Source organism: Sebastes fasciatus, chromosome 24, assembly GCF_043250625.1.
Source record: "Sebastes fasciatus isolate fSebFas1 chromosome 24, fSebFas1.pri, whole genome shotgun sequence".
Lineage (NCBI taxonomy): Eukaryota > Metazoa > Chordata > Actinopteri > Perciformes > Sebastidae > Sebastes > Sebastes fasciatus.
Genome location: NC_133818.1, coordinates 1,011,378 through 1,036,377, shown reverse-complemented (window position 1 = coordinate 1,036,377; position 25,000 = coordinate 1,011,378). Strand labels below are relative to the sequence as shown.

General features: G+C 40.2%; 2 protein-coding genes across 7 annotated transcripts in view; one reads left to right on the top strand and one right to left on the bottom strand.

The window, feature by feature from the left end:
• Positions 1-394: 394 nt before the first annotated feature.
• LOC141762984 (uncharacterized) lies at positions 395-7,559 on the bottom strand. Its single transcript, XM_074627212.1, has 9 exons — positions 7,076-7,559; positions 6,379-6,570; positions 3,446-3,568; positions 3,133-3,365; positions 2,898-3,035; positions 2,631-2,818; positions 1,550-1,629; positions 1,334-1,417; positions 395-594 (listed from the first exon to the last, which is right to left on the bottom strand). The coding sequence occupies exons 1-9, from the start codon at positions 7,095-7,097 to the stop codon at positions 437-439; spliced, it is 1,218 nt and encodes a 405-aa protein (XP_074483313.1). The 5' UTR covers positions 7,098-7,559; the 3' UTR covers positions 395-436.
• Positions 7,560-7,588: 29 nt separating this feature from the next.
• setdb2 (SET domain bifurcated histone lysine methyltransferase 2) overlaps positions 7,589-25,000 on the top strand; it is an 18,122-nt gene continuing 710 nt past the window's right edge. Inside the window, exons 1-10 of one of the 6 annotated variants that reach the window (XM_074627191.1) lie at positions 8,242-8,309; positions 8,446-8,525; positions 20,938-21,051; positions 21,141-21,233; positions 21,358-21,548; positions 21,639-21,935; positions 23,601-23,929; positions 24,071-24,240; positions 24,316-24,584; positions 24,699-25,000. The exon at positions 24,699-25,000 is cut by the window's right edge and continues 7 nt beyond it. In XM_074627191.1, coding sequence (XP_074483292.1) covers positions 8,480-8,525; positions 20,938-21,051; positions 21,141-21,233; positions 21,358-21,548; positions 21,639-21,935; positions 23,601-23,929; positions 24,071-24,240; positions 24,316-24,584; positions 24,699-25,000 — 1,811 coding nt within the window. In that variant the 5' untranslated portion in view covers positions 8,242-8,309; positions 8,446-8,479. Of the gene's footprint in view, positions 7,692-8,241; positions 8,310-8,378; positions 8,526-20,937; positions 21,084-21,140; positions 21,234-21,357; positions 21,549-21,638; positions 21,936-23,600; positions 23,930-24,070; positions 24,241-24,315; positions 24,585-24,698 lie in introns of those variants that run through there. The other 5 variants (XM_074627195.1, XM_074627196.1, XM_074627194.1 and 2 more) reach the window with 5 other exon arrangements.

Sequence of the window (25,000 nt, the reverse complement as noted above, 5' to 3'; positions counted from 1 at the left end):
TTATATTTAAATGTGCTTCATTACAGGATAGATGGTTCAACAAACAGTTCAGATAATTCACATTTTATTGATTTGGTCACAGAAGAACTGACGGAGCTTCAAGGAGGTTATTATTATTATTATTGTTATTATTATTATTATTATTGTTATTATTATTATTATAGATGTCTTAGTGTTGATCAGTTTTTAAATATTATTATTAATATCTTTAATAATGATAATAATAATAATAATATCTCAGCAGAAGCCCGTCACATGTATTATTTTCCAGCTGTTCATTTACATTTTATTGTTTATTTTATTACATTCAAAAAGTCAGAAACACAAAAACAATCATCACATAAAATAGAATAAGTGGAATAAATTTGTGCGTTTTGTAAACAGGAAGTCAAACTTTTATTTTGTAATTCAGTGCTGTAGTTCCCCTCCGCTGTTCTCACTGCGTCTCCTTCAGGATATCGGGGATGAACTCCTGAGCGTCTCTCAGCTCCTCCCTCCACGCCTGAGGGACGCCGCCGCCGCCGCCGCCGCCGCCGTACAAGACGCCGGCCCCCAGCAGGGCGCCGAGCGCCGACCCGCGGTTACAGTTCTCACCTGGAACGGAAACAACAACAAATACAGCACCTTTAAACTCCAATTAAAGTTTAGTTCATCAGTAGTGAAGCAAAGAGAACTGCTTTACGGGACTAAGAGGTGGTTGTTAGTTGGTTGCCAGGTGGTTGCTAGGTGGTGGCTAGTTGGTCGCTATGTGGGTTCTAGGTGGTCGCTAGGTGGTTGCTAGGTGGTTGCTAGTTGGTTGCCAGGTGGTTGCCAGGTGGTTGCCAGGTGGTTGCTAGGTGGTCGCTAGTTGGTTGCTAGGTGGTTGCTAGTTGATTGCTAGGTGGTTGCTAGGTGGTTGCTAGGTGGTTGCTAGTTGGTTTCTAGGTGGTCACTAGGTGGTTACTAGGTGGTCACTAGGTGGTTGCTAGGTCGTCACTAGGTGGTTACTAGGTGGTCACTAGGTGGTTGCTAGGTCGTCACTAGGTGGTTGCAAGTTGGTCACTAGGTGGTCACTAGGTGGTTGCTGTTTGGTCACTAAGTGGTTGCTAGTTGGTCACTAGGTGGTGGCTGTTTGGTCACTAGGTGGTTACTAGGTGGTTGCTAGGTCGTCACTAGGTGGTTGCTGTTTGGTCACTAAGTGGTTGCTGTTTGGTTGCTAGTTGGTCACTAGGTGGTGGCTGTTTGGTCACTAGGTGGTTGCTAGGTCGTCACTAGGTGGTTGCTGTTTGGTCACTAGGTGGTTGCTGTTTGGTCACTAGGTGGTTGCTAGGTGGTTGCTAGTTGTGTAACAAACCTCCACAGTTGGTGTTGGTCAGGATTCCTCCTGTCGGGTCGTCATGGAACTGGTGAGCCAGATAAAACAGACTGCTGAGAGCTCCTGATGGGTTACAACAAACATCATTAGTGTTCAGCTCCTTACCTGTGATGATCACATGACCTCTCTACCTGTGATGATCACATGACCTCTCTACCTTTGATGATCACATGACCTATGAACCAGGTATCTAACCTTTAGTGTAGCAGGCCAGACCGAAGTAGTTCACGGCGCTCTGATGGACCTTCAGACGCTCGTTAGAGGACGCCGGAAACCTGCAACACACAGAAAGGATTCTCTTCACGGTTCTGTCGTTCAGTCGATTAAAGCGTCTCATGGTCATTCAGTCGGTTCGGTCGGTCCGGTCGGTTCAGTCGGTTCAGTGGGTTCGGTCGGTTCGGTCGGTTCGGTCGGTTCAGTGGGTTCGGTCGGTTCAGTGGGTTCGGTCGGTTCGGTCGGTTCGGTGGGTTCGGTCGGTTCGGTCGGTTCAGTGGGTTCGGTCGGTTCAGTCGATTCTGTCGGTTCGGTCGGTTCGGTCGGTTCAGTCATTTCAGTGGGTTCGGTCGGTTCAGTGGGTTCGGTCGGTCCGGTCGGTTCAGTGGGTCCGGTCGGTTCAGTGGGTCCGGTCGGTTCAGTCGTTTCAGTGGGTTCGGTCGGTTCAGTGGGTTCGGTCGGTTCGGTCGGTTCGGTTGGTTCAGTGGGTTCGGTCGGTTCAGTGGGTTCAGTCGGTTCGGTTGGTTCAGTGGGTTCGGTCGGTTCGATCGGTTCGGTTGGTTCAGTGGGTTCGGTCGGTTCGGTCGGTTCGGTTGGTTCAGTGGGTTCGGTCGGTTCGGTGGGTTCGGTTGGTTCAGTGGGTTCGGTCGGTTCAGTGGGTTCGGTCGGTTCGGTTGGTTCAGTGGGTTCGGTCGGTTCGGTCGGTTCGGTTGGTTCAGTGGGTTCGGTCGGTTCGGTCGGTTCAGTGGGTTCGGTCGGTTCGGTGGGTTCGGTTGGTTCGGTCGGTTCAGTGGGTTCGGTCGGTTCGGTCGGTTCAGTGGGTTCGGTCGGTTCAGTGGGTTCGGTGGGTTCGGTCGGTTCAGTGGGTTCGGTCGGTTCGGTGGGTTCGGTTGGTTCGGTCGGTTCGGTTCAGCCGGTCCGGTTGGTTCCGCTGGTTCAGCCGGTTCAGCCGGTTCAGCCGGTTCAGTCGGTTCAGTCGGTCCAGTCGGTTCGGTCGGTTCAGCCGGATCAGTCGGTTCAGCCGGTCCAGTCGGTTCAGCCGGTTCAGCCGGTTCAGTCGGACCTGGCGGCCTTGCGGCTGTAGCTCTGGCAGGCCTCCCAGGCGTCCAGCCTCCTCAGGGCGTCCTCGGCCTGCTGCCGGACGCTGGCTCCTCCCAGCACGGCGTGCAGCGCCCGGCTGTAGATGGACACGTACTCGGGCACCTTCGGGTGGGGGTGGGTGAGCTTCACGAACTCTACGGCGGCTGAGACCTGAAGACAGACGGGGTCAAAGGTCAGACAGTCACCACGTTATCTGGGAGACGTGAAATAGTTCAGAACCGCCTCCCACCGCTTGGTCCTCCTCGGCCGAGGCGGACAGCAGCACGAAGGGGAGGATCATGGGAAGGCAGCCGATGGCGTCCAGCTGGCTGTCGGGGAACGACGAGCTCAGCTTGTGCGTAGAGCGCTTTTCTGCAAACGCCAAAACCTGAAAACCAGAACAGGATCCGGTGAAACCAGGACCAGAACAGGATCCAGTGAGACCAGGACCAGCTGGCGGTTCTGTCGGGGTGCGTTTGATTTACCTGACGGGGCGAGGTCGGTCTGTCGTCCTGCCAGCTGGAGAAGAAGGAGCGGTGGCAGGACTCGGCGTAGGTGTCGCGATGCGAGCCGGGCGTGGTCAGGAAGAGGACGTAGTCCGCCAGGACGGCGGCTCGGGCGTCCGGCTGAGAGACGTCGGCGAAACGTCCGTCGGCGAGCGAGCGGGCGGCTCGGAGGGAACAGAGGACGTTCAGGGTGTTGTCCCCCGCCTGAAGACCTGGACACCACAAACACAGTACTCAGTACTCAGTACTCAGAAGTAGTATTAGTATCAGTACTCAGTGAGTCACTCAGTACCTTGATGGTAGTGGACGGAGCCTTTGGAGGACTTCCACAGGTTCAGTTTGTCGTGGAGGATCACGTTACCGACCACGTCAGGTCGCTTGGCGCCGGACGACCAGGCGGTCCGACCGCTACCGGCTGCAACACATGAACAGGATGTTATGAATAAACTTCCTGTTAGTCACAACAACATAAAACAGGTTTCAGGAGGTCCAGGACTTCGTTAAAGAGGTCCGGGACTTAATTAAAGAGATCCATGACTTCGTTAAACAGGTCCGGGACTTCGTTAAAGAGGTCCGGGACTTCGTTAAAGAGGTCCATGACTTCGTTAAACAGGTCCGGGACTTCGTTAAAGAGGTCCGGGACTTCGTTAAACAGGTCCGGGACTTCGTTAAAGAGGTCCATGACTTCGTTAAAGAGGTCCATGACTTCATTAAAGAGGTCCATGACTTCATTAAAGAGATCCATGACTTCGTTAAACAGGTCCGGGACTTCGTTAAAGAGGTCCGGGACTTCGTTAAAGAGGTCCATGACTTCGTTAAAGAGGTCCGGGACTTCGTTAAAGAGGTCCATGACTTCGTTAAACAGGTCCGGGACTTCGTTAAAGAGTTCCGGGACTTCGTTAAAGAGGTCCGGGACTTCGTTAAACAGGTCCAGGACTTCGTTAAAGAGGTCCATGACTTCATTAAACAGGTCCGGGACTTCGTTAAAGAGGTCCGGGACTTCGTTAAAGAGGTCCATGACTTCGTTAAACAGGTCCGGGACTTCGTTAAAGAGGTCCATGACTTCGTTAAAGAGGTCCATGACTTTGTTAAACAGGTCCGGGACTTCGTTAAAGAGGTCCATGACTTCATTAAAGAGGTCCATGACTTCATTAAAGAGATCCATGACTTCGTTAAACAGGTCCGGGACTTCGTTAAAGAGGTCCGGGACTTCGTTAAAGAGATCCATGACTTCGTTAAACAGGTCCGGGACTTCGTTAAACAGGTCCAGGACTTCGTTAAAGAGGTCCGGGACTTCGTTAAAGAGGTCCGGGACTTCGTTAAAGAGGTCCATGACTTCGTTAAACAGGTCCGGGACTTCGTTAAAGAGGTCCATGACTTCGTTAAACAGGTCCGGGACTTCGTTAAAGAGGTCCATGACTTCGTTAAACAGGTCCGGGACTTCGTTAAAGAGGTCCGGGACTTCGTTAAAGAGGTCCATGACTTCGTTAAAGAGGTCCATGACTTCGTTAAACAGGTCCGGGACTTCGTTAAAGAGGTCCGGGACTTCGTTAAAGAGGTCCATGACTTCGTTAAACAGGTCCGGGACTTCGTTAAAGAGGTCCATGACTTCGTTAAAGAGGTCCATGACTTCGTTAAACAGGTCCGGGACTTCGTTAAAGAGGTCCGGGACTTCGTTAAACAGATCCAGGACTTCATTATAGAGATCCATGACTTCGTTAAACAGGTCCGGGACTTTGTTAAAGAGGTCCATGACTTCGTTAAAGAGGTCCATGACTTCGTTAAACAGGTCCGGGACTTCGTTAAACAGGTCCGGGACTTCGTTAAACAGGTCCGGGACTTCGTTAAAGAGGTCCATGACTTCATTAAAGAGGTCCAGGACTTCGTTAAAGAGGTCCAGGACTTCGTTATACAGGTCCAGGACTTCATTAAAGAGGTCCAGGACTTCGTTAAAGAGGTCCAGGACTTCGTTATACAGGTCCAGGACTTCATTAAAGAGGTCCGGGACTTCATTAAAGAGGTCCGGGACTTCGTTAAAGAGTTCCGGGACTTCGTTAAACAGGTCCGGGACTTCGTTAAACAGGTCCGGGACTTCGTTAAACAGGTCCGGGACTTCGTTAAAGAGTTCCGGGACTTCGTTAAAGAGGTCCGGGACTTCGTTAAAGAGGTCCGGGACTTCGTTAAAGAGGTCCGGGACTTCGTTAAACAGGTCCAGGACTTCGTTAAACAGGTCCGGGACTTCGTTAAAGAGGTCCGGGACTGCGTTAAAGATGTCCAGGACTTCGTTAAACAGGTCCGGGACTTCGTTAAAGAGTTCCGGGACTTCGTTAAACAGGTCCAGGACTTCGTTAAACAGGTCCGGGACTTCGTTAAACAGGTCCGGGACTTCGTTAAAGAGTTCCGGGACTTCGTTAAAGAGGTCCGGGACTTCGTTAAACAGGTCCGGGACTTCGTTAAAGAGGTCCGGGACTTCGTTAAACAGGTCCGGGACTTCGTTAAAGAGGTCCGGGACTTCGTTAAACAGGTCCGGGACTTCGTTAAAGAGTTCCGGGACTTCGTTAAACAGGTCCGGGACTTCGTTAAAGAGGTCCGGGACTTCGTTAAAGAGGTCCGGGACTTCGTTAAACAGGTCCGGGACTTCGTTAAACAGGTCCGGGACTTCGTTAAAGAGGTCCGGGACTTCGTTAAACAGGTCCGGGACTTCGTTAAACAGGTCCGGGACTTCGTTAAACAGGTCCGGGACTTCGTTAAAGAGGTCCGGGACTTCGTTAAAGAGGTCCGGGACTTCGTTAAAGAGGTCCGGGACTTCGTTAAACAGGTCCGGGACTTCGTTAAAGAGGTCCGGGACTTCGTTAAACAGGTCCGGGACTTCGTTAAAGAGTTCCGGGACTTCGTTAAACAGGTCCGGGACTTCGTTAAACAGGTCCGGGACTTCGTTAAAGAGTTCCGGGACTTCGTTAAAGAGGTCCGGGACTTTGTTAAAGAGGTCCGGGACTTCGTTAAACAGGTCCAGGACTTCGTTAAACGGGTCCGGGACTTCGTTAAAGAGGTCCGGGACTTCGTTAAAGATGTCCGGGACTTCGTTAAAGATGTCCGGGACTTCGTTAAACAGGTCCGGGACTTCGTTAAAGAGGTCCGGGACTGCGTTAAAGATGTCCAGGACTTCGTTAAACAGGTCCAGGACTTCGTTAAACCAGTCCCAGATGTTGGTCCAGATCTTGGTACCGGTGTTGGAGAGGCTGAGGATGCTGGACGGGTGTCGGTCTCTGGGCGAGTTGAATCCAGATATCCAGCCGCCGAAGTCCCTCCTGATGTCCTCGACGTCGTAGTACCAGTGGACCGGCATGGACATGGAGTCCGCTGCACACATCCCCCACAATGCATCACTCACCGACCGCCGCACCTGAGCCATCTGACCTGAGGAGGAAGATGATAATATATATATATATATTACCTATTGTTTATTTATCTCACCAGTCAGTCCATTAAAACATCTATTATTTATAATATGTTATTGTTTTGTTATTTCTACTAAAGGCACTGAGACATTATATCACATAACATATCAAACATAACACTTAATAAATCTAAATTAAAAGCTAGTATCTTTTCATTTAGACTGACTTCATGTTATAATCTATATATTTTATTATAACAGAACTTCATGTTATAATCTATATATTTTATTATAACAACAGACCTTCATGTTATAATCTATATATTTTATTATAACAGACCTTCATGTTATAATCTATATATTTTATTATAACAACAGACCTTCATGTTATAATCTATATATTTTATTATAACAGACCTTCATGTTATAATCTATATATTTTATTATAACAACAGACCTTCATGTTATAATCTATATATTTTCATGTTATAATCTGTATATTTGAGCAGTGTTAGGTCTCCTCACCTCTCATGCCGCTCCTCAACATGCAGCTGATCTTTGTTCTTCAAGAAGCTGCATTTTAAACTTGCATAAGTTTCATTTCACTGTTACAAAACTACCCAGGAAGTGGCTAAAGTTAGCCCCTTTATGCTATTATAAATCCATATCTGTTCTTGGCTCTGAGCTTTCATTACAGCCGATGTTCAGTTTATAGTCTGAACATGTTTTTTGATGTGTTTATGGACATATTAAGGTTTATATAAATGTAGTATTTGTTGTGTAAAGATAGAAGTTTGTGTATTTCCTAAGGGGTCCTGTAGTACGGTGGTCCACGTGGGTCAACTCAAAAGGCGAAGCGTAGTTTGAGAGTAAATAAGCGCCCTGAGCTGAGTCTGCCAGGCAGATAAACTGCGTTCAGCGGACTAACACGTATTGAAACTTTATTAACAATTCGGTTTATGTATAAGTAATGAAGCAAAACAACGTTTTATTGTGATACAGGTGAGAACATTAATGTTATGAGATGAAAAAGTGACTGGAAGACTATACTCCGGGTATAATTTAACCTGCCTCTCTACGGCGGCCGTTGATGACCAATATTAACTCAATCAATGAAAAGGCGAATGTTTAATGCTAGCAGGTAATGTTGTTATTTTATTAAAATATTAAACGGTTAACGGTTAAAAACGACGGTAACGGAGCTGCTGTCGGTAACGGGAGTGAACGACGGAGGTTTCACGGTTGTTAGTGTCGCTGGAAGCTGAAAGCTGAGTTACATCTGTTTGTTTTTAGCTGCTAGCTCAGAGCTAACAGAGAGCTAACAGGCTAACAGAGAGCTAACAGAGAGCTAACAGGCTAACAGAGAGCTAACAGGCTAACAGAGAGCTAACAGAGAGCTAACAGAGAGCTAATAGAGAGCTAACAGAGAGCTAACAGGCTAACAGAGAGCTAACAGAGAGCTAACAGGCTAACAGAGAGCTAACAGGCTAACAGAGAGCTAACAGAGAGCTAACAGGCTAACAGAGAGCTAACAGAGAGCGAACAGAGAGCTAACAGAGAGCTAACAGGCTAACAGAGAGCTAACAGAGAGCAAACAGGCTAACCGAGAGCTAACAGGCTAATAGAGAGATAACAGAGAGCTAACAGGCTAACAGAGAGCTAACAGAGAGCTAACAGAGAGCTAACAGAGAGCTAACAGAGAGCTAACAGGCTAACAGAGAGCTAACAGGCTAACAGAGAGCTAACAGGCTAACAGAGAGCTAAGAGGCTAACAGAGAGCTAACAGGCTAACAGAGCGCTAACAGAGAGCTAACAGAGAGCTAACAGGCTAACAGAGAGCTAACAGAGAGCTAACAGGCTAACAGAGAGCTAACAGGCTAACAGAGAGCTAACAGGCTAACAGCTAACAGCTGACTGTATCAGCTGGAGATGGAGGAAGAGGAAGAAGAGGAGCTGTTAGATCCACAAGAAGTCGGTAAGAAGAATGTTTAATGTTTTAATAACTGAATGATGGTTTAGTGACTGAATGATGGTTTAATGACTGAATGATGTTTTAATAACTGAATGATGGTTTAATGACTGAATGATGGTTTAATAACTGAATGATGGTTTAATAACTGAATGATGGTTTAGTGACTGAATGATGGTTTAATAACTGAATGATGTTTTAATAACTGAATGATGGTTTAATGACTGAATGATGTTTTAATAACTGAATGATGGTTTAATGACTGAATGATGGTTTAATGACTGAATGATGGTTTAGTGACTGAATGATGGTTTAATGACTGAATGATGGTTTAATAACTGAATGATGGTTTAATGACTGAATGATGGTTTAATAACTGAATGATGGTTTAATAACTGAATGATGTTTTAATAACTGAATGATGGTTTAATGACTGAATGATGTTTTAATAACTGAATGATGGTTTAATGACTGAATGATGGTTTAATGACTGAATGATGGTTTAGTGACTGAATGATGGTTTAATGACTGAATGATGGTTTAATAACTGAATGATGGTTTAATGACTGAATGATGGTTTAGTGACTGAATGATGGTTTAATAACTGAATGATGGTTTAGTGACTGAATGATGGTTTAATGACTGAATGATGGTTTAATAACTGAATGATGGTTTAATGACTGAATGATGGTTTAGTGACTGAATGATGGTTTAATGACTGAATGATGTTTTAATAACTGAATGATGGTTTAATGACTGAATGATGGTTTAATAACTGAATGATGGTTTAATAACTGAATGATGGTTTAGTGACTGAATGATGGTTTAATGACTGAATGATGGTTTAATAACTGAATGATGGTTTAATGACTGAATGATGGTTTAGTGACTGAATGATGGTTTAATGACTGAATGATGTTTTAATAACTGAATGATGGTTTAATGACTGAATGATGGTTTAATGACTGAATGATGGTTTAATAACTGAATGATGGTTTAGTGACTGAATGATGGTTTAGTGACTGAATGATGGTTTAATGACTGAATGATGGTTTAATAACTGAATGATGGTTTAGTGACTGAATGATGGTTTAGTGACTGAATGATGGTTTAGTGACTGAATGATGGTTTAGTGACTGAATGATGGTTTAATAACTGAATGATGGTTTAGTGACTGAATGATGGTTTAATGACTGAATGATGGTTTAGTGACTGAATGATGGTTTAATAACTGAATGATGGTTTAATAACTGAATGATGGTTTAATGACTGAATGATGGTTTAATAACTGAATGATGGTTTAGTGACTGAATGATGGTTTAATAACTGAATGATGGTTTAGTGACTGAATGATGGTTTAGTGACTGAATGATGGTTTAATAAATGAATGATGGTTTAGTGACTGAATGATGGTTTAATAACTGAATGATGGTTTAGTGACTGAATGATGGTTTAATAACTGAATGATGGTTTAATAACTGAATGATGGTTTAATAACTGAATGATGGTTTAATGACTGAATGATGGTTTAATGACTGAATGATGGTTTAGTGACTGAATGATGGTTTAATAACTGAATGATGGTTTAGTGACTGAATGATGGTTTAGTGACTGAATGATGGTTTAATAACTGAATGATGGTTTAATGACTGAATGATGGTTTAGTGACTGAATGATGGTTTACTGACTGAATGATGGTTTAATAACTGAATGATGGTTTAGTGACTGAATGATGGTTTAGTGACTGAATGATGGTTTAGTGACTGAATGATGGTTTAATAAATGAATGATGGTTTAGTGACTGAATGATGGTTTAATAACTGAATGATGGTTTAGTGACTGAATGATGGTTTAATAACTGAATGATGGTTTAATAACTGAATGATGGTTTAATAACTGAATGATGGTTTAATAACTGAATGATGGTTTAATAACTGAATGATGGTTTAATGACTGAATGATGGTTTAATGACTGAATGATGGTTTAGTGACTGAATGATGGTTTAATAACTGAATGATGGTTTAGTGACTGAATGATGGTTTAGTGACTGAATGATGGTTTAATAACTGAATGATGGTTTAATGACTGAATGATGGTTTAGTGACTGAATGATGGTTTACTGACTGAATGATGGTTTAATAACTGAATGATGGTTTAGTGACTGAATGATGGTTTAGTGACTGAATGATGGTTTAATAACTGAATGATGGTTTAATAACTGAATGATGGTTTAATGACTGAATGATGGTTTAGTGACTGAATGATGGTTTAATAACTGAATGATGGTTTAGTGACTGAATGATGGTTTAATGACTGAATGATGGTTTAATGACTGAATGATGGTTTAGTGACTGAATGATGGTTTAATAACTGAATGATGGTTTAGTGACTGAATGATGGTTTAATAACTGAATGATGGTTTAATAACTGAATGATGGTTTAATAACTGAATGATGGTTTAATAACTGAATGATGGTTTAATGACTGAATGATGGTTTAATGACTGAATGATGGTTTAGTGACTGAATGATGGTTTAATAACTGAATGATGGTTTAGTGACTGAATGATGGTTTAGTGACTGAATGATGGTTTAATAACTGAATGATGGTTTAATGACTGAATGATGGTTTAGTGACTGAATGATGGTTTAATGACTGAATGATGGTTTAGTGACTGAATGATGGTTTAGTGACTGAATGATGGTTTAATAACTGAATGATGGTTTAGTGACTGAATGATGGTTTAATGACTGAATGATGGTTTAGTGACTGAATGATGGTTTAATAACTGAATGATGGTTTAGTGACTGAATGATGGTTTAATAACTGAATGATGGTTTAGTGACTGAATGATGGTTTAATAACTGAATGATGGTTTAATGACTGAATGATGGTTTAGTGACTGAATGATGGTTTAATAACTGAATGATGGTTTAATGACTGAATGATGGTTTAGTGACTGAATGATGGTTTAATAACTGAATGATGGTTTAATAACTGAATGATGGTTTAGTGACTGAATGATGGTTTAATAACTGAATGATGGTTTAGTGACTGAATGATGGTTTAATAACTGAATGATGGTTTAGTGACTGAATGATGGTTTAATAACTGAATGATGGTTTAGTGACTGAATGATGGTTTAATGACTGAATGATTGTTTAATAACTGAATGATGGTTTAATAACTGAATGATGGTTTAGTGACTGAATGATGGTTTAGTGACTGAATGATGGTTTAATAACTGAATGATGGTTTAGTGACTGAATGATGGTTTAATAACTGAATGATGGTTTAATAACTGAATGATGGTTTAATGACTGAATGATGGTTTAGTGACTGAATGATGGTTTAATAACTGAATGATGGTTTAGTGACTGAATGATGGTTTAATGACTGAATGATGGTTTAGTGACTGAATGATGGTTTAATGACTGAATGATGGTTTAATGACTGAATGATGGTTTAATAACTGAATGATGGTTTAGTGACTGAATGATGGTTTAGTGACTGAATGATGGTTTAATAACTGAATGATGGTTTAGTGACTGAATGATGGTTTAATGACTGAATGATGGTTTAATAACTGAATGATGGTTTAGTGACTGAATGATGGTTTAATGACTGAATGATGGTTTAGTGACTGAATGATGGTTTAATGACTGAATGATGGTTTAATGACTGAATGATGGTTTAGTGACTGAATGATGGTTTAATGACTGAATGATGGTTTAATAACTGAATGATGGTTTAATGACTGAATGATGGTTTAGTGACTGAATGATGGTTTAATAACTGAATGATGGTTTAGTGACTGAATGATGGTTTAATGACTGAATGATGGTTTAATAACTGAATGATGGTTTAATGACTGAATGATGGTTTAATGACTGAATGATGGTTTAGTGACTGAATGATGGTTTAATAACTGAATGATGGTTTAATAACTGAATGATGGTTTAGTGACTGAATGATGGTTTAATAACTGAATGATGGTTTAATAACTGAATGATGGTTTAGTGACTGAATGATGGTTTAATAACTGAATGATGGTTTGATGACTGAATGATGGTTTAGTGACTGAATGATGGTTTAATAACTGAATGATGGTTTAATGACTGAATGATGGTTTGATGACTGAATGATGGTTTAGTGACTGAATGATGGTTTAATGACTGAATGATGGTTTAGTGACTGAATGATGGTTTAGTGACTGAATGATGGTTTAATAACTGAATGATGGTTTAATAACTGAATGATGGTTTAGTGACTGAATGATGGTTTAGTGACTGAATGATGGTTTAATAACTGAATGATGGTTTAATGACTGAATGATGGTTTAGTGACTGAATGATGGTTTAATGACTGAATGATGGTTTAGTGACTGAATGATGGTTTAATAACTGAATGATGGTTTAATGACTGAATGATGGTTTAGTGACTGAATGATGGTTTAATAACTGAATGATGGTTTAGTGACTGAATGATGGTTTAGTGACTGAATGATGGTTTAATGACTGAATGATGGTGTAATAACTGAATGATGGTTTAATGACTGAATGATGGTTTAATAACTGAATGATGGTTTAGTGACTGAATGATGGTTTAATGACTGAATGATGGTTTAGTGACTGAATGATGGTTTAATAACTGAATGATGGTTTAATAACTGAATGATGGTTTAATGACTGAATGATGGTCTGATGACTGAATGATGGTTTAGTGACTGAATGATGGTTTAATGACTGAATGATGGTTTAGTGACTGAATGATGGTTTAATAACTGAATGATGGTTTAATAACTGAATGATGGTTTAGTGACTGAATGATGGTTTAATAACTGAATGATGGTTTAATAACTGAATGATGGTTTAGTGACTGAATGATGGTTTAATAACTGAATGATGGTTTAGTGACTGAATGATGGTTTAATAACTGAATGATGGTTTAATAACTGAATGATGGTTTAATAACTGAATGATGGTTTAGTGACTGAATGATGGTTTAGTGACTGAATGATGGTTTAATAACTGAATGATGGTTTAATAACTGAATGATGGTTTAATGACTGAATGATGGTTTAATAACTGAATGATGGTTTAATGACTGAATGATGGTTTAATGACTGAATGATGGTTTAGTGACTGAATGATGGTTTAGTGACTGAATGATGGTTTAATAACTGAATGATGGTTTAATGACTGAATGATGGTTTAATGACTGAATGATGGTTTAGTGACTGAATGATGGTTTAATAACTGAATGATGGTTTAATAACTGAATGATGGTTTAATAACTGAATGATGGTTTAGTGACTGAATGATGGTTTAATGACTGAATGATGGTTTAGTGACTGAATGATGGTTTAATAACTGAATGATGGTTTAATGACTGAATGATGGTTTAATGACTGAATGATGGTCTGATGACTGAATGATGGTTTAGTGACTGAATGATGGTTTAATGACTGAATGATGGTTTAGTGACTGAATGATGGTTTAGTGACTGAATGATGGTTTAGTGACTGAATGATGGTTTAATGACTGAATGATGGTTTAATGACTGAATGATGGTTTAATGACTGAATGATGGTTTAGTGACTGAATGATGGTTTAATAACTGAATGATGGTTTAGTGACTGAATGATGGTTTAATGACTGAATGATGGTTTAGTGACTGAATGATGGTTTAATAAATGAATGATGGTTTAGTGACTGAATGATGGTTTAATAACTGAATGATGGTTTAGTGACTGAATGATGGTTTAATAACTGAATGATGGTTTAATAACTGAATGATGGTTTAATGACTGAATGATGGTTTAATAACTGAATGATGGTTTAGTGACTGAATGATGGTTTAATAACTGAATGATGGTTTAATGACTGAATGATGGTTTAGTGACTGAATGATGGTTTAATAACTGAATGATGGTTTAATGACTGAATGATGGTTTAATGACTGAATGATGGTTTAGTGACTGAATGATGGTTTAATAACTGAATGATGGTTTAATAACTGAATGATGGTTTAGTGACTGAATGATGGTTTAATAACTGAATGATGGTTTAGTGACTGAATGATGGTTTAATAACTGAATGATGGTTTAGTGACTGAATGATGGTTTAATAACTGAATGATGGTTTAGTGACTGAATGATGGTTTAATGACTGAATGATGGTTTAATAACTGAATGATGGTTTAATAACTGAATGATGGTTTAGTGACTGAATGATGGTTTAGTGACTGAATGATGGTTTAATAACTGAATGATGGTTTAGTGACTGAATGATGGTTTAATAACTGAATGATGGTTTAATAACTGAATGATGGTTTAATAACTGAATGATGGTTTAGTGACTGAATGATGGTTTAATAACTGAATGATGGTTTAGTGACTGAATGATGGTTTAATAACTGAATGATGGTTTAATAACTGAATGATGGTTTAGTGACTGAATGATGGTTTAATAACTGAATGATGGTTTAATGACTGAATGATGGTTTAATGACTGAATGATGGTTTAGTGACTGAATGATGGTTTAATAACTGAATGATGGTTTAGTGACTGAATGATGGTTTAATGACTGAATGATGGTTTAGTGACTGAATGATGGTTTAATGACTGAATGATGGTTTAATGACTGAATGATGGTTTAGTGACTGAATGATGGTTTAATAACTGAATGATGGTTTAATGACTGAATGATGGTTTAATGACTGAATGATGGTTTAGTGACTGAATGATGGTTTAATAACTGAATGATGGTTTAGTGACTGAATGATGGTTTAATGACTGAATGATGGTTTAATAACTGAATGATGGTTTAATGACTGAATGATGGTTTAATGACTGAATGATGGTTTAGTGACTGAATGATGGTTTAATAACTGAATGATGGTTTAATAACTGAATGATGGTTTAGTGACTGAATGATGGTTTAATAACTGAATGATGGTTTGATGACTGAATGATGGTTTAGTGACTGAATGATGGTTTAATAACTGAATGATGGTTTAATGACTGAATGATGGTTTGATGACTGAATGATGGTTTAGTGACTGAATGATGGTTTAATGACTGAATGATGGTTTAGTGACTGAATGATGGTTTAGTGACTGAATGATGGTTTAATAACTGAATGATGGTTTAATAACTGAATGATGGTTTAATAACTGAATGATGGTTTAGTGACTGAATGATGGTTTAGTGACTGAATGATGGTTTAATAACTGAATGATGGTTTAATGACTGAATGATGGTTTAGTGACTGAATGATGGTTTAATGACTGAATGATGGTTTAGTGACTGAATGATGGTTTAATAACTGAATGATGGTTTAATGACTGAATGATGGTTTAGTGACTGAATGATGGTTTAATAACTGAATGATGGTTTAGTGACTGAATGATGGTTTAGTGACTGAATGATGGTTTAATAACTGAATGATGGTTTAATGACTGAATGATGGTTTAATAACTGAATGATGGTTTAATGACTGAATGATGGTTTAATAACTGAATGATGGTTTAGTGACTGAATGATGGTTTAATGACTGAATGATGGTTTAGTGACTGAATGATGGTTTAATAACTGAATGATGGTTTAATAACTGAATGATGGTTTAATGACTGAATGATGGTCTGATGACTGAATGATGGTTTAGTGACTGAATGATGGTTTAATGACTGAATGATGGTTTAGTGACTGAATGATGGTTTAATAACTGAATGATGGTTTAATAACTGAATGATGGTTTAGTGACTGAATGATGGTTTAATAACTGAATGATGGTTTAATAACTGAATGATGGTTTAGTGACTGAATGATGGTTTAATAACTGAATGATGGTTTAGTGACTGAATGATGGTTTAATAACTGAATGATGGTTTAATAACTGAATGATGGTTTAGTGACTGAATGATGGTTTAGTGACTGAATGATGGTTTAATAACTGAATGATGGTTTAATAACTGAATGATGGTTTAATGACTGAATGATGGTTTAATAACTGAATGATGGTTTAATGACTGAATGATGGTTTAATGACTGAATGATGGTTTAGTGACTGAATGATGGTTTAGTGACTGAATGATGGTTTAATAACTGAATGATGGTTTAGTGACTGAATGATGGTTTAGTGACTGAATGATGGTTTAATGACTGAATGATGGTTTAATAACTGAATGATGGTTTAATGACTGAATGATGGTTTAATAACTGAATGATGGTTTAGTGACTGAATGATGGTTTAATGACTGAATGATGGTTTAGTGACTGAATGATGGTTTAATAACTGAATGATGGTTTAATAACTGAATGATGGTTTAATGACTGAATGATGGTCTGATGACTGAATGATGGTTTAGTGACTGAATGATGGTTTAATGACTGAATGATGGTTTAGTGACTGAATGATGGTTTAATAACTGAATGATGGTTTAATAACTGAATGATGGTTTAGTGACTGAATGATGGTTTAATAACTGAATGATGGTTTAATAACTGAATGATGGTTTAGTGACTGAATGATGGTTTAATAACTGAATGATGGTTTAGTGACTGAATGATGGTTTAATAACTGAATGATGGTTTAGTGACTGAATGATGGTTTAATAACTGAATGATGGTTTAATAACTGAATGATGGTTTAGTGACTGAATGATGGTTTAGTGACTGAATGATGGTTTAATAACTGAATGATGGTTTAATAACTGAATGATGGTTTAATGACTGAATGATGGTTTAATAACTGAATGATGGTTTAATGACTGAATGATGGTTTAATGACTGAATGATGGTTTAGTGACTGAATGATGGTTTAGTGACTGGATGATGGTTTAATAACTGAATGATGGTTTAATGACTGAATGATGGTTTAATGACTGAATGATGGTTTAATGACTGAATGATGGTTTAGTGACTGAATGATGGTTTAATAACTGAATGATGGTTTAATAACTGAATGATGGTTTAATAACTGAATGATGGTTTAATAACTGAATGATGGTTTAGTGACTGAATGATGGTTTAATGACTGAATGATGGTTTAGTGACTGAATGATGGTTTAATAACTGAATAATGGTTTAATGACTGAATGATGGTTTAATGACTGAATGATGGTCTGATGACTGAATGATGGTTTAGTGACTGAATGATGGTTTAATGACTGAATGATGGTTTAGTGACTGAATGATGGTTTAGTGACTGAATGATGGTTTAGTGACTGAATGATGGTTTAATGACTGAATGATGGTTTAATGACTGAATGATGGTTTAATGACTGAATGATGGTTTAGTGACTGAATGATGGTTTAATAACTGAATGATGGTTTAATAACTGAATGATGGTTTAGTGACTGAATGATGGTTTAATGACTGAATGATGGTTTAGTGACTGAATGATGGTTTAATAACTGAATGATGGTTTAATGACTGAATGATGGTTTAATGACTGAATGATGGTCTGATGACTGAATGATGGTTTAGTGACTGAATGATGGTTTAATGACTGAATGATGGTTTAGTGACTGAATGATGGTTTAGTGACTGAATGATGGTTTAGTGACTGAATGATGGTTTAATGACTGAATGATGGTTTAATAACTGAATGATGGTTTAGTGACTGAATGATGGTTTAGTGACTGAATGATGGTTTAATAAATGAATGATGGTTTAGTGACTGAATGATGGTTTAATAACTGAATGATGGTTTAATAACTGAATGATGGTTTAATGACTGAATGATGGTTTAGTGACTGAATGATGGTTTAATGACTGAATGATGGTTTAATGACTGAATGATGGTTTAATAAATGAATGATGGTTTAGTGACTGAATGATGGTTTAATAACTGAATGATGGTTTAATAACTGAATGATGGTTTAATGACTGAATGATGGTTTAGTGACTGAATGATGGTTTAATGACTGAATGATGGTTTAGTGACTGAATGATGGTTTAATGACTGAATGATGGTTTAATAAATGAATGATGGTTTAGTGACTGAATGATGGTTTAATAACTGAATGATGGTTTAATAACTGAATGATGGTTTAATGACTGAATGATGGTTTAGTGACTGAATGATGGTTTAATGACTGAATGATGGTTTAGTGACTGAATGATGGTTTAGTGACTGAATGATGGTTTAGTGACTGAATGATGGTTTAATGACTGAATGATGGTTTAATAACTGAATGATGGTTTAATGACTGAATGATGGTTTAGTGACTGAATGATGGTTTAATAAATGAATGATGGTTTAGTGACTGAATGATGGTTTAATAACTGAATGATGGTTTAATGACTGAATGATGGTTTAATGACTGAATGATGGTTTAGTGACTGAATGATGGTTTAATGACTGAATGATGGTTTAGTGACTGAATGATGATTTAATGACTGAATGATGGTTTAATGACTGAATGATGGTTTAATGACTGAATGATGGTTTAGTGACTGAATGATGGTTTAGTGACTGAATGATGGTTTAATAACTGAATGATGGTTTAATAACTGAATGATGGTTTAGTGACTGAATGATGGTTTAATAACTGAATGATGGTTTAGTGACTGAATGATGGTTTAATAACTGAATGATGGTTTAGTGACTGAATGATGGTTTAATAACTGAATGATGGTTTAGTGACTGAATGATGGTTTAATAAATGAATGATGGTTTAGTGACTGAATGATGGTTTAATAACTGAATGATGGTTTAGTGACTGAATGATGGTTTAATAACTGAATGATGGTTTAATAACTGAATGATGGTTTAATAACTGAATGATGGTTTAATGACTGAATGATGGTTTAATGACTGAATGATGGTTTAGTGACTGAATGATGGTTTAGTGACTGAATGATGGTTTAATGACTGAATGATGGTTTAATAACTGAATGATGGTTTAATGACTGAATGATGGTTTAATGACTGAATGATGGTTTAATGACGGTTTAATGACTGAATGATGGTTTAGTGACTGAATGATGGTTTAGTGACTGAATGATGGTTTAATGACTGAATGATGGTTTAATAACTGAATGATGGTTTAATGACTGAATGATGGTTTAATGACTGAATGATGGTTTAATGACTGAATGATGGTTTAGTGACTGAATGATGGTTTAGTGACTGAATGATGGTTTAATAACTGAATGATGGTTTAATGACTGAATGATGGTTTAATAACTGAATGATGGTTTAATGACTGAATGATGGTTTAGTGACTGAATGATGGTTTAATAACTGAATGATGGTTTAATGACTGAATGATGGTTTAATTACTGAATGATGGTTTAGTGACTGAATGATGGTTTAATAACTGAATGATGGTTTAATGACTGAATGATGGTTTAATAACTGAATGATGGTTTAATGACTGAATGATGGTTTAGTGACTGAATGATGGTTTAATAACTGAATGATGGTTTAATGACTGAATGATGGTTTAATGACTGAATGATGGTTTAGTGACTGAATGATGGTTTAATAACTGAATGATGGTTTAATGACTGAATGATGGTTTAGTGACTGAATGATGGTTTAGTGACTGAATGATGGTTTAATAACTGAATGATGGTTTAATAACTGAATGATGGTTTAATTACTGAATGATGGTTTAGTGACTGAATGATGGTTTAATAACTGAATGATGGTTTAATAACTGAATGATGGTTTAGTGACTGAATGATGGTTTAATAACTGAATGATGGTTTAATAACTGAATGATGGTTTAATAACTGAATGATGGTTTAATAACTGAATGATGGTTTAATAACTGAATGATGGTTTAATGACTGAATGATGGTTTAATGAATGATGGTTTAGTGACTGAATGATGGTTTAATAACTGAATGATGGTTTAATGACTGAATGATGGTTTAATGACTGAATGTCATTATGAAGTTAATAAAGCAGCAAAAACAGAAAACATGCAGTTATTCTTTCATACATAGACAGACAGTAACTTTATTAATCCAGAGGTCCACATGTATATATATATATATATACACATGTATATATATATTTACACATATATATATGTATGTGTATATATTTGTACATATATATATATTTATGTACACATATATATTTATGTATATATATATGTGTACATAAATATATATATACATACATATATGTATATATATATATTTATGTATACATATACGTATATAAATATATATCCATGGTGTAAAACATGTTATTAAAAAGGCAGTGTTAAAGTGTGTGTGTGTGTGTGTGTGTGTGTGTGTGTGTGTGTGTGTCTGTTGACTGCTCTGTCCTCCGTCACCAGAGAGTCCAGCTCCACGGCGACCACAGAGCGAACCCGCCTGATCAGCTGGTCCAGCCTCCAAGAACATGAGCAGCTAAACCAGCAGCTCTCTTCTGTTTCTTGTGTTTCTCAGAGAGAGCCAGGACCTTCTGGGCCGAGGAGGACGTGGATCAGGTCTTTAGTGGGGTCACGGAGTACCTGGACTACCTGAAGAGAGTCCTGAAGAAGAACACAGCCACAGACAAAGGTGTGACTCTTTACTTCATCTCTTCTTCGCTGGTATTGAGCTGGACTTCCTGTCGTAGTAACAGCTACTTCCTGTTGTGTGTTGTCCAGAGTACGTTCAGGGCCTGAAGCTGCTGGAGTCTCTGAACTGTCCTCTGGTCTCCTCTCAGGACTCGTCCGTGGTCCAGGTGGTCATCGGCGCAGGTAAACACAGACGCTTTTATTCTGAAACTTCCCTGTTGTCATGACAACCAGGACTCTTTGATTCAGTCTTCTAGCTCCGATAGAATCTCTAATGACTTTAATGTGTGAAGTCTTATTTTGGTAGTGTCTTACTGTCCAGATGAGGCGCTGTCCCCCCTCAGCTCCTCGTCCTCTAACGGGCCGTCCAGCTCGGTGGCGGCGGAGGCGGAGGCGGAGGCGGAGGCGGAGGCGGAGGCGCCTCCTTCAGGCCGCGAGGAGCTGCTGCCTCCGCTGACCCCGGTGCAGCTGCAGTACCAGCCCCACGCCTGCTGCAAGGTACTACACACTCTGAGTACTTGTACACACAGTTAGTATATTAGTGTATATATATATATGTATATATACTGTACTGGTGTCTGCCTCCAGGCCTGCCTGCCCGGTTTACCCAGCATGCCTCAGGGCAGCCCTGCGTTCTGGGGTCAGAACCCCCTGAAGGTGCCGCTGCTCTGCGGCTTTAAGAGGCTGAGCGCCGTTCCTCTGATGATGTCATCCAGAGGGGGGGGCGGCGACGAGGACAACGTGGAGGACGGCGCGGAGGATGGCGTGGAGGACGGCGCGGAGGACTGGGACGTCGTCTACAAAGCCCCGTGTGGACAGAGTCTCCGTAACCATGACGACGTGATGCGTTTCCTGTTAGCTTCAGAGAGCTACGACCTGCTGCAGGTGGGTGGTGATGCCTTCAGGGACCAGCACAACAATCTGAAAGTACCGCTCTACCCTAGATACTACATACTAATACTACATACTAATACTACATACTAGTACTACATACTACTACTACATACTAGTACTACATACTACTACTACATACTAGTACTACATACTACTACTACATACTAGTACTACATACTAATACTACATACTAGTACTACATACTACTACTACATACTACTACTACATACTACTACTACATACTACTACTACATACTAGTACTACATACTACTACTACATACTAGTACTACATACTACTACTACATACTACTACTACATACTAGTACTACATACTACTACTACATACTAGTACTACATACTACTACTACATACTAGTACTACATACTAATACTACATACTAGTACTACATACTACTACTACATACTAGTACTACATACTAATACTACATACTACTACTACATACTAATATTACATACTAATACTACATACTAGTACTACATACTAATACTACATACTACTACTACATACTAGTACTACATACTACTACTACATACTAGTACTACATACTAATACTACATACTAGTACTACATACTACTACTACATACTACTACTACATACTACTACTACATACTAGTACTACATACTACTACTACATACTAGTACTACATACTACTACTACATACTACTACTACATACTAGTACTACATACTACTACTACATACTAGTACTACATACTACTACTACATACTAGTACTACATACTAATACTACATACTAGTACTACATACTACTACTACATACTAGTACTACATACTAATACTACATACTAGTACTACATACTACTACTACATACTAGTACTACATACTAATACTACATACTACTACTACATACTAGTACTACATACTAATACTACATACTAGTACTACATACTAATACTACATACTACTACTACATACTACTACTACATACTAGTACTACATACTACTACTACATACTACTACTACATACTAGTACTACATACTAGTACTACATACTAATACTACATACTAATATTACATACTACTACTACATACTAGTACTACATACTACTACTACATACTACTACTACATACTAGTACTACATACTACTACTACATACTAGTACTACATACTACTACTACATACTAGTACTACATACTAATACTACATACTAGTACTACATACTACTACTACATACTAGTACTACATACTAATACTACATACTACTACTACATACTAGTACTACATACTAATACTACATACTAGTACTACATACTAATACTACATACTAATATTACATACTACTACTACATACTAGTACTACATACTAATACTACATACTACTACTACATACTAGTACTACATACTAGTACTACATACTAATACTACATACTAATACTACATACTAGTACTACATACTAATACTACATACTAGTACTACATACTACTACTACATACTAGTACTACATACTAATACTACATACTACTACTACATACTAGTACTACATACTACTACTACATACTAATACTACATACTAGTACTACATACTAGTACTACATACTACTACTACATACTAATGTACTAAGTACCGTGTTGCCTTCATGGTCCGTCAGTAAACTACAGCTTTGTCTCCAGGTGGACTTCTTCACCTTCCACCCGTGCGTGCGGTTGGACCCTCCGGCGGCGGCGGGCCCCCGGCAGCCGGAGATGGACCTGAGCCGCGGCGTGGAGCCCACGCCGGTGCAGCTGTGCGTCGGGGACGGCGGCGCCCGGCCCGCCGAGTTCCGCTACAGGAAGGAGCGCTGGCCGCACGGCTGCTTCCTGACCCGCGGGCCCACGCTGTTCCACGCCTGCTGCGACTGCACCGACGGCTGCAGCGACACGCAACTCTGCGCCTGCGCCGCCATGACGGGAGGAGGGCGCCGCTACGACCACCACCGGCTGACGGAGGCCGTCCCGTCAGGGTAAGACGAGTCCGTTACTCTACTACTCTATAGTACTACTAGAATACTACTAGAATACTACGTGATGTCACGGCGGTCCCGTCGGGGTCAGACGGGTCAGTAAAGGTTACGTCTATAACGTGATGTCACGGCGGTCCTCAGGGTGTACGAGTGCGGCCCGTGGTGTGGCTGCGTCCGTGCTCGCTGTCAGAACCGGCTGGTCCAGCGAGGGATCACCGTCCGCCTCCAGGTCTTCCAGACCGACGGCCGCGGCTGGGGCGTCCGTTGCCGCGACGACCTGGACCGCGGCACGTTCGTGTGCACGTACACAGGTGAGACGCCGTCGCCGTCGATCCCCCAGGATGCATCAGTGATCATGTGTGAGGTAACGTGTGCGATGTGTTCAGGTGTGATGCTGCGGCGAGGTCAGAGTCCCGCCGAGCCGCTGCCGCCGAAGCTGACCCGGGCCGACCTGCCGTCGGACGACGAGGTGGAGGTGGTCACCGAGTGGCTGCTGCCGCCGGTGCTGGAGGGGCGGAGCACCGTGCTGGAGCCACCCACGTCAACGACCGCAGCCACGCCAACGACCGCAGCCACCTCGCCGCCGCTGCACGTCCCCGTCATCCAGAGACCCGCCGACGCCAACGCCGCCGCCACGCCACCGGACAGAGACAAGGTCAGAGCTCTGATGAGTACATTTAGTGGTAGTATCACAGAGTACTAGTACTCCAGTAGAAGTATTACTATGTGAGTAGCAGTACTGTGACGGATAACGTGCTCCTGGTTCCAGACGGTGTTGGTCGGCGGTCCCGAGCCTCCGTCGTCTCCACCGGCTGAGTCAGGTGACCGGCCTCCGGCTCTGGAGAAGAAGGTTGCCGTGACGACGGGCGGCCCCGCGGAGGCGGAGGCGGAGGCGGAGGCGGAGGCGGAGGCGGAGGCGGAGGCGGAGGCGGAGGCGGCGTTGCCGGCGTTGTCGGCGGTCCCCGGCGTGAACGGCGGCGAGATGAAGAGCCACAAGAGTTTAAAGAGAGCAATGGAGGCGGAGGACGTCTACTTCCTGGACGCCAGCAAGGAGGGAAACGTCAGCCGCTT

Bases quoted from the DNA above. Each gene is read 5' to 3' on its own strand.
- LOC141762984 (XM_074627212.1), bottom strand. From the start codon at position 7,097: ATGTTGAGGAGCGGCATGAGAG. The intron at 3,366-3,445 runs GTACTGAGTGAC...TGTGGTGTCCAG, and splicing joins CTCCGTCCACTACCATCAAG to GTCTTCAGGCGGGGGACAAC. The intron at 3,036-3,132 runs GTAAATCAAACG...TCTGGTTTTCAG, and splicing joins GACCGACCTCGCCCCGTCAG to GTTTTGGCGTTTGCAGAAAA.